Source organism: Cucumis sativus, chromosome 6 (genome assembly GCF_000004075.3).
Source record: "Cucumis sativus cultivar 9930 chromosome 6, Cucumber_9930_V3, whole genome shotgun sequence".
In the NCBI taxonomy this organism is placed as follows: domain Eukaryota; kingdom Viridiplantae; phylum Streptophyta; class Magnoliopsida; order Cucurbitales; family Cucurbitaceae; genus Cucumis; species Cucumis sativus.
Genome location: NC_026660.2, coordinates 11,118,700 through 11,129,049, shown reverse-complemented (window position 1 = coordinate 11,129,049; position 10,350 = coordinate 11,118,700). Strand labels below are relative to the sequence as shown.

At 32.9% G+C, this 10,350-nt stretch overlaps 1 protein-coding gene across 2 annotated transcripts; it reads right to left on the bottom strand.

Annotated features, from left to right (window-relative positions):
• Positions 1-1,822: 1,822 nt before the first annotated feature.
• On the bottom strand, positions 1,823-4,181 carry LOC101222269 (reticulon-like protein B17). 2 transcript variants are annotated; one of them, XM_004149227.3, is made up of 8 exons: positions 3,515-4,177; positions 3,279-3,432; positions 3,111-3,185; positions 2,818-2,962; positions 2,638-2,707; positions 2,483-2,548; positions 2,251-2,373; positions 1,823-2,152 (listed from the first exon to the last, which is right to left on the bottom strand). In XM_004149227.3, the coding sequence occupies exons 1-8, from the start codon at positions 3,993-3,995 to the stop codon at positions 1,986-1,988; spliced, it is 1,281 nt and encodes a 426-aa protein (XP_004149275.1). In that variant the 5' UTR covers positions 3,996-4,177; the 3' UTR covers positions 1,823-1,985. The 2 variants fall into 2 exon arrangements, with proteins under 2 accessions (XP_004149275.1, XP_031742473.1); XM_031886613.1 differs by lacking the exons at positions 1,823-2,152; positions 2,251-2,373 and having other exon boundaries at positions 2,475-2,548; positions 3,515-4,181.
• Positions 4,182-10,350: the final 6,169 nt, after the last annotated feature.

The following is a 10,350-nucleotide window of genomic DNA, read 5'->3' as shown; positions in this document are numbered from 1 at the left end:
TGTTAACGGATTAAAACTGACTATTTCTATTACTGATGACATAGGTAACTTGACTTTAACACTAAGCGAAACTATGAATTCATGTTCACATGAGATTGTCCTTAGATCTGCATAGTGAAGGAAATTCATCAATAGCGACTCTATAGACCTCCCATTTCAGGGGAAAAACTAAGTGAATAGTTGGGGACATAGGATAAATGTGAAGATGATGAGTTATTTTAATTTCAATGATATTTTCATAATTGTCCAACACACTTCATTTTGAATTTAAAACGTTTAAACGAAAATCTTAGTCTCGAACTTGGCCGAGAAAGGCACATCCACAACTTTTTAGAAAATGTTTTATTTTTGAATTGTGAAGACGAAACAAGTTTATTTTGTACAATTTTCCCAACAACTTCAATCTCGTATTCCATGCTCACTTGACCTCCTCCAATCATGTATCTATCGCCCATCCGACTCTATTTATTTTCTTGTCCCATGAAAATAAAAGATAGCCACATCATAGATTTCAAATAAGTCTAATCATCATTCTAGTCAACTTTTCTTTAAATCACTAACGATTTCGTTACCTCAAGGAATAAAATTGAGTGTTATTCAAATCTTAGGGATATAAGTACTTGATTTGGAAACATAAGGTTAAATAGAAATTAAACCTAAAACCTCGACCAAACGAGTATTTTTCACAAATTATTTTTTATTCTTTATTATATAATTAAAATTATAAGTTATTCAGTCTGATTAATTAAATTATAAATATTATATAAGTATATAAGATACTCCAATTTCCAAACAGTTGAATGATCCAAGATCGTCTTTTAAGTGATCTTCATGAATGTGCCTCATTAAGCTTGATTAAGCTTAATCGAATTTGAAGTGTCAAGTTATTGTGAGCTTTTTACATGCTTAACTTGCATGACTAATGCTTATTAGATGGATTTAGTTAGATTAATTCCTAATGCTAATTGCTGGAATTTTATGAAAACTAAGCAAAATACCAAGAGTTCTCTCATACTTGTTCTTAAATTTGATATCAAACTAGTTCCCACCAACTAACTCCAAGTCATAAGAATTGGAGGGAAGATCTTGTGGTTGTCCAAGTTGAGTTCGTGATCCAGAACCAACAACAAATCAGTTGAATTTTTTAGCTTCAAAGATATAACTTTTAAAACTCAAGTCTTTTAAGTTATGAATATCGTGTTTAATTAGTCATCAAGAGCTTAGTTCAGTAGAACCTGAATGTGCCTAGGACCAAGAAATCGTTTGATTGCTATTTTCACCTTTTAAGAACCACCTAATGTTGTTTAAATAGTAATTTGGTTTTTATACTATTAACTTTGGTTCATTTTCATTCTTGTACTTTTAAAATGGTCATTTTAGTCCTTATACTTTTAATTTTGGTTCATATACTTTCAAAATGTTTGATTTTGATTCTTCTACTTCAAATTTTGGTTCCAAAATATAATGAACACTTTTTTAAAGTATAATAACCAACATAAATCAAGTATGAACTTTCAAGAAAATGAACATCAACTTTTAGAAACCAAAATGAATCAAAACTAAAATTATAATGATTAAAGTAGCCTTTAAACTTATTCTTTAACATAAAAAGAGACTAAAAATACTCAAAAAAAAAGAGACAAACTTATCGTGGTGGTTAACCAGCAAAGGTCATGCTAGTAAATTTGACGTAGGAAATTGTGGTTTATCTCCGATTTAATTTAAAAAATGAGTCATTTTGAAATTTTTTATAAAGTATTTGAAAACACTCGAAATAAACTTTTGTAAGCACTCTTTTCACGTCAATTGAAAAGAGAGTTACTGGTGTCAAAATTCAATTCATAATTTGAGATTTTCTGGCCAAAAGATGTTTGAGCTTTAAATCAATCAATTAAATTTAAGAGGTAAAAAAGCTCTAAACAGCCCATTTGTTTATTATACACTTCAGTGTTGGCAGTAAAAAAAACTCTAAAGCCAAATCACAGCTAACAATGGGGTTCCGCCACCACTTGAACTTGCTTCTGCTCCTCCTCCTTGCCTGCTTCTACCACAACCAATGCCTGCTTCTCATCCTCTTGTACTTCTTCAATTTCCGGTTCTGACGACACTATAAATTGCCGGCAGTATCGAACTATGACTAGAACAATGAAAGCTGTAACAAACAAAACCTGACAGAGCTTAATAATCATCCTTTATTAAGCTAGAACAATGGAGATTGAAGAAACTAAGATCATCTAACATGATTGTTACCTGTGAAAATTCGGGTCTTCAGGGAAGAAAAGTTCCAAAACGCTGTGGCTGCTGATCCTATCACAACCTTCTTATGTGAGCAAGCTTCCCATGCTTCAAACATCCATTGTTTTACGGCATCCACTGTAAAATACCACCACCATCATCATTCTTCTTTTTCAGCATCACATTTTACATACAAAATGCAGAAGTAGCTATATTTAAGTGGGTGTTTCCTAGAATTCCTATTTACCTTTGCTGTTTATCTGAATCTGGTAACATGTATACAGCTTTGGCACAGAGAAACTGCTAAAGAACCCTGAAAGTGAATGAAGATTAAAGTAGCGATCATAAATCAACAAGAGATTTTTAAGCAAGTTCTGAAATGATTTTTCTGTTGTATTATACCAATTGCACAGAGTCTTCTAAGAGTAATAAGATATCCATATTCAGCTCCTAAAATGAGAAATGGAGCTACCTGAAAAACCCCAGAAATACTTAAATCCATTAAACATCCAACCACTGAAGTTTATATGATTAGTTAATTGAAATTGTTCAATGATCATAGATGTTGAGTTTTATGGTTACTTTCAAGGTCATCTCTGCCTCTCCACAGAAAAGCTCCCGAATCTTGAAAATGGCGAAATTTGCAGCCGGAAGAACCAGTTTCACCAAGCGTTTTATGTCATCTTCTTTAAGCTTGAAGTCTTTATGTTTCTTTTCATCATTGTTCCTACAATTTCAAATTTTACCTTATAACAAGAATCAATTGGATTTTATCAAACCCAATTAATAATGGGAGGAATGACCATCTATCTTATAAACATTAGGAACTCTCTTAACAGATTTTGAGGTGATTAAAGATTCATTAGAAACTGTACCTTTGACAGATTGAATTGGAGACAAATGCAAGACCCAAAAACAGAAGTCCAAGCTGGGAAATTGCTGAGAAAATGCTGTAATTATCAATATTAGAGCTGTTAATAGATGATCAAACATTCGCAGAAATGTACAATGGTTAACGATTTATTCGAGTTTAAGACGCAGACCTAAAGCTAACTCCTCGAGTGAAGCAAGTGGAGAAGAAAAACAAAGAGCCAAGTCCAAACCAAAGGCTTGACTTAGCCACATCTTTCCACATTATCAGATCAGTTATCAGCTGCCCAATTTGATCCAAACTACCATTCTCATCATTATCAAGTTCTAATAAACACATACAAATCAAATCAGAACAGATAGAAACCAAATCAATCAAGAACACCAAATAGAGAAATCTTAGATATACTTGGAGTCGTTGAACTCGAAGGCGTCGATGGAACTGGAACCAAACTGAGCTTCTCCTTCTTCGACCTCCCGCTCTGTTTCCTCTTTCTAGCCTTCACAAACTCTTCCGCTAAACACAAATCTCTCTCTTCTCTAGTCTCCACCTCAGATCGTCTTCTTGACCTTCTAATACTCCTCGGAGAAGCACAACCCATAAGACCCAATTGGGGGCCACGGTTTCTACACCTTCTCCGTGAGACGGCGGGCTCCGGAACTTCGTCGTTCATTTCGAAGCGATCCACGAGACGGGACCTGGATTTTCCGACAGTGGAAGGAGAAAGAAACAAGATGTCCTGGATGGAAGGGGAAGGGGTTTTCCTTCGCGGCGAAGAAATGGCGTCGACTGAGAAATGGGGTGTTTGGTCGGCTTCAACGGCGAGGCGTGAGGATGATTTTGTGCGAGATCGAGGGTCGGATCGGTGAGAAGGAGGAGTGAAATCCATGGAGGAGATTGGTTTAATGGAAGATCTTAGAGTACAGAATCGGATTTCTGAAAATGTTTAAGTTCAAGTCGTGGTTTTGAATTTGATTTTTGAAGGAGGAAATTTCGGTAGTGCCCATCCACTGAAGCCCATGCCCAATCGAGCCGTTGGGTGGGAGAAAGCTTCCTTTACGACACCGTTTGACCTTTGTCTTCTTCTTTTCAAATTTTGATTGTGGCTGAAAACGTGGGGCCTGATAAAGGAAGCCAACGGCAACATTTTAGAGTTTATCATTTTAATTCTTTTTAGATTCTTTTTTCTTTAATAATAAATTGTAAATGGTTTAGAGAAAAGTTAGAATATTCATATATATATATATATATGAGTAGGCCACCCCACATAATTTTTTCTTTTCATATTGTTTACGATCCCATTTATAATTTAGTTCTTATGGATTTATTAAACTTGAGTAAATACTTCTTTATTACAACTCATTACAAGTCGATAGTAGTAATTTTAGAGGTATTAATTAGGTATATAACAATATTTAAAAAAAATATAAATATAACAAAGTTTACAAACTTTTATAGTATATCAGTAGTATTTGTAATATAGTCTACCGTAATATATTTTTGCAGATTTTGCTATATTTATAATTGTTTTAAAATATTATATACTTTATTATTTTAAATCTAATTCTTATATTTGGGTTATTTTTTTAATTCAAGAATGAATCCAATTAAATATGTTTGAAAAAAACTCCATTTTAATTCTATTTATTTGAGATATGTATATTGTAATGGTTTTTATTAAATATTTTTTATTTGTTTGAATGATTATGTTTTATTTCCTTTTTTCTCTCTTTTTTAATGTTTGAATTTGAATCATTTTAAAATTTATTGATTTGGTTCATTTTTGTCTGTTTAAAAAAAAGTATACAAATCTTAATCATTTGATTTAATTCTTAATTGATCTTAATTAAATCAAAATGTACATAAATATACACACAAATGAGCATAAGTATTACTAAATCTAGAATTGAAACGAAATTGTTGACTTATTTTGAAATTTTTTAAAAAATAATATAATAAATCGGAAAAATATTTACATTGTATAGAACAATTTTGAAAATGAAAAAAAGTCTGTAGACCCATAATGAAAAACACAAAAAAACGTTCTGGTCGACATGCGATTAATTGACCACTCATGTACAATAGATTTGGTAAATAGTCTCGATTGTTTAGATTTTTTTAAAGAGAAAACAAAGTGAGAGCAAAGCTCAAACACCATAAATTTATTAATATTAAGAGAGAAGTACAGAGGGGTGAAGGAGAGCCCAAAGAACATTAGTTGAGAAAAAGTTTGGAAATTGAGAGGTATGGGGTGAGCCTTATAGTCTTTAAAGAGTTTGTGTCTACTACAGCAAAGGCCTATGTAATTACAACAATCTTCCCAAAGGTTTAGAAGACTTTTTTGTTTGTCTTTGAAGATCCTGTTATTTTTTTTCCAGCCAAGAGCTCCATAGAATAGCGATTGCAGCACTAAAGAGAATGACATTTCTTTTGGGTGATTTTGTAAAATTGAGTAAGCGTCCCAAAGAAAAGCAGTGGTCCTGCAACTAATAAAAGCAGTGATCAATCTCCTCGTTGTTTGACTGACAAAGAGAGCACCAGTGAGGGTTAAGACAAGTGCTCAAATTTCTCTTTTGCCATAGCTCCATAATATTAATTCCCCCATGAATGATACACCAAGTGAAAAAATTGCATTTATTTGGAATGACCGCCTTCCAGAGGTTTGAGAAGTGATGATGATCAAAGCCCATGAGAATGGATTGAATATCAGTAACTAATGCGTTCTTGATATAGGCAATGAAGAATTGTCTATCTTTACTGAGATCCCATATTGGTTTGCTTATTCCTTTGTTGGCACAAGGTGTTGGAAGAATGCTCTTCATCTCATCCCAAGTTTGTGATTCTCTGGCATTGAATGGTCTTCTGGGATTTAATAACCACTAGTTGTTTGAGTTGTCTCAAAGATCTTTAAAATAAGCATTTTTGGATTGGCAGAGGACAAAGAACTGTGGGAATTGGATGGATTGTGGGTTAAGAGGATGCCAGTTTCCATGCCAGAAGGAGATGAGTTCACCATTGTTGATTTCTCATTCATAGTGATTTTCAAACCAGCTCAGATCTTTAACAATAACTTTCCAAGGGGCTTTTGCACTGCAACTTTTGCTATCAATAAGGATAGAACCAATACAATTGTTGTGGTGCTTAGCTTGAACAATTTTTCTTCAGAGGGTATTTGGTTCCATTTGGTATATCCATAACCATTTTCATAGCAAAGCAAAATTGGTCATCTTCATGCTAGCGATACCTAAGCCTCCTTTATCACGAGGACTTATGACTTTAGTCCACTTTATTAGATGCGAGCCTTTAATTTTTTATCAGAGGACCCCTTCCAAAGAAAATTTTTCCAATGTTTTTCTATATTTTTGTATACAAATGTTGAAGCCTTAAACATTGAAAGATGGTAAGTGGGAAGACTGCATAACGAAGATTTGATCAAAGTGAGCCTACCTCCTTTGGATATGTGTGAGTACTTCCATTTGCTGAGCTTTTTGTGGAATTTTTCCTCGACATTCTCCTAGAAAGCTTTGGATAAACGGTTGCCTCTAAGAGGGACTCCCAAATATTAGGTAGGGAGGTTGTGGATTGGAATCTTCCAAGTGTTTGCAACATCATTGGCTCGGATCGAAGCTACATTCATAGAAAAAATGGAGAATTTTGTATGACTAATGTTGAGACCTAAGGCTCTTTCAAAGAAAATAATTGCCATACAGAGGTTTTAAAAGAGAATATCGTCTGCAAAGAAAATATGTGAAAGGATGCAATTCTAGTTGAAAAAAACACATTTTATCGCATCCGTTTTCTCTAAATACTTCAAGAGCCTACTAAGATAGTCCATTACCAGCACAAAGCTAAAAAGAGAAATAGGGTCTCCTTGCCTGATACCCCTATTTGATGGAACTTGATTGTATGCCTTCTCGTTGATCAACACTGAATATTTGACATTACTGATGCAAACCTAAATCCATTTTCTCCAAGTGGATGGGTAATTCTTGACCCTGGGCATATAATCAATGAAGCCCCAACTAAGTTTGTCAAAGGCTTTTTTCAATATCCAGCTTGATGACAAAATCTTTCTTTTTACTCACTCTCCAAAAATCAACTGCTTCATTGACCATAAGGATTGCATCAGTTATTTGTCTGCCCTCCACAAAAGCAAGTTGGTTCTCGTTGATAGTATTAGAAAAGGTGTGAGGATGTCTGTTTTTAGGATGTTCCAGAAATTCTTGTAGAAATGCCTAAGGAAGCCATCAGAACTAGGGACTTTGTTGTTGTCAAAGGAGAATATCACTGATTTGATCTCATCCCGAAAAAGTCATGATTTGAGAGCCGGATCATTGTCTCCAGTTTGTTGTACAAGTTGCTGATAGTTTTGTTGTTATGGGTCAGTTCAAAATTCATCTATGTCGTGCACATAAGTTGTTGATAGTTGTGTTGTTGATGTCAGTCCTACTTTCATACGCGTGTGAAATTTTTTTCTCCTCGATTTCCGTGCAGTTACGTAATTCCTCCTAGTGAAGGCCTTTCGGTGATCCGCTTTAGGCAAATTTGGTACTGTTTTTCTCAAAAAAAATACCACTAATCTTAAAATTGGACTCAAAATTACAAGTTTAAAATTAAAATTATCCAAAAATGCACTGACCTTTACATGATCATATAAAAAGTTGTAAAACTATGGTCAAATTTTACATAAAACATCAAATTGCAAGCCACATTCATAATGCAAAAATCTCACCTAAGTAATGCATTTTTTAAAATTCTTAATTAAAATTTGAGATGACTCTGATATCCATGGAAGGGATAAATGCCTTAGGCAATGAAAGATTTTATAGAACTATTATTCCATTTAATTTGGAAATTCCAAAATACCAAGCATTGACAATATTTAGAAACAAATTTTTAAAAACTAAGCATACTTTTAAATTAAAAGATACATAGAATGTAAAACTTAGGTAGTTTGGCACTTCTAAATCTACAAAATCTCTAAATTGGGACATCACTCCTCAGAGATCTACCTATTGTTTGGGATGAGATTGGATTGTAGGAACCAATTAGGATGGAAAAAAGTTTAGAGGGAAACTATTTTTGCAGAAAACAAAAACATTGGCTTCTAGAAAAACTATTTTTTCTTTTACATATTTATAACTCTCTTTCCTTTAGTACCCATCACAATAGCAACCTCACCTCGCATGTAAACTACATGAACACGTTGGATCATTGCACGTTTGTATCAAATACAAAGTGAGCCGTATCCATAGTGTTACCAAGATAAAGTACCCAACCTTATCCCTACACTATATACCATTTAAGTTAATATTGATCCATATATATTTACATTATGTTCAAGACTTATCAAATAGCTTAGGATGTAAGTTTATTGGATTTGAGTTATTAAGACAAAACTAATAATATAATCAATAACATTTATTATAATAATAACATTTTATTAATAACAATCAATAAATTATATTTACCAACAACAATTACAGTAGTTCTTTTGTTACTTTTGATAAAAGAGATGGAATGCATACCTAGTCCCCACTTGTCAAAGATATTGGTTCTTTTGAAGCCGGTTTATTCAAACACAACTCTTAATCGTTCACTTACCCTTTCTTCCTTCACTTGTCTATTTTTTTTCATATCCTTAATATTTATTTAAATTTATTAGATAGATAATCATTTTTAAATATTGATTAGTTACATTTTATTCTCCCTATAAGTAGGGTCAAAATCTGTTAATATTCATTATCCTAAAATAAATGAATATTTATTTATAAATTGTATCCCTCTTTATAATAATCTAATATCTTCCAATTTGTTAATTTTAAATATCTCAAGTTTGGGATGATGGACAGAGTCCCCTTGGTTTTGTTGTCACAATTGTCAAGGTTTTGAACGTTCAAGGGGTCCACCACTGAAGATGAAAAGATTTTGGGTTTTCTTTTTGGTAAAAAATAAAAAATTTATGGTGTATTTCTTATTTTATTTATTTCGTTTTTGTCATTTTTATAATTAAAATAAAATTTTCTATTTTTACATAGTAAACATTATTTTTTGGTATTTATCCGGTGGCTCCTACAAGAAAAACCAAAATTTATAAAAGTGTAACAGAAAATATTAGGGGCCGGAGGAGAGGCCCAAAGGCTTAAATCTTCATACAAAAGCCCGAAAAAGGGAAGCGTTCCCCATTAGGGTTTTTGCTCGACGTCTATATGTACTCAATCTACTGCTTCTCAATTCTCACATTTGCCTTCTACTCTAATTCCATCTTCTTTCTTAGTTTCAGTTTCCCAAGTAGGTTCATGGCGTTTTGTTATTATTATTTTTCTTAAATTGTTTTTTCTACTTTTTGATTTTGTCCCAATGAGGAAATCCTTGAAATTGCAAGTGCCGTATGACGCTTTGTGAATGATTTGACATGGATCTCTGAGGGATTCCTCCTCTTCTTCGGTTTTAACCTCGGTTAGTGGGTTCTCCACCGCCGGTAGTTGAAAGAAGATTTACCCGCGACGCCATTACTGGAAATAGTTTGATATTTTCCACAAAAAAAAAAAAAAATCTGTTACTGGATTTTAAATTCTTTATGAACTAACTAACAATGTAGGTTTTGAACGGACTGTTTGCCATTGGTTTATAGAAAGAATGCTTTGACCATTTGGCTTTCTGGATGGAATTTATTGGCCGTGTTGTTTAACTACTTCACCCAGCTTCAATTTAAAAGTTGATGGTTTTAGCGTTCCAAATTTCTATCCAGGAAGAAATTACTCGCTATTTTTACGATATAATAAACTTTGTTGAGATCAAAATCTATTAAATCGTAGAGATATTGATGGGAAAAGGAAAATTTAGTAGTTCATCTTTTTAAAAAACAAGGAATTCTTCTTGCATCAAATTAGGGCTGGACGAATTGATTGTCCATCTAAACCAACTCTATAAATAAGTTATTATGGATTTGAGAATTTGCAAAATTGAGTTATTTAATGGTAAGAATCGTTGAGGTTTGTATTTTTTTATTTTAATCATCCAAAATCCATGTATACCAAAGCAACTTTTTGTTAAGAAAAATATAGGGTTGTGAACTATTTTTTTCCAACTATATTTTTTAACCAAATGACAAAATTAAAATGTATTATTTATTTCAATTTGTCATCCCTCAAAATTGTAGGCCCAAATCTCTACCCTTAGGGAACCAAATTTTATTTTAATTTGACTGTGTTTCATCAATTTCACAGAGAACAAAATAATCG

Coding starts and splice junctions, on each gene's coding strand:
- LOC101222269 (XM_004149227.3), bottom strand. CDS start 3,995: ATGGATTTCACTCCTCCTTCTCACCGATCCGACCCTCGATCTCGCACA. Junction 3,186..3,278: donor ACTCGAGGAGTTAGCTTTAG/GTCTGCGTCTTA, acceptor TGATAATTACAG/CATTTTCTCAGCAATTTCCC. Junction 2,708..2,817: donor AGGCAGAGATGACCTTGAAA/GTAACCATAAAA, acceptor GGGGTTTTTCAG/GTAGCTCCATTTCTCATTTT.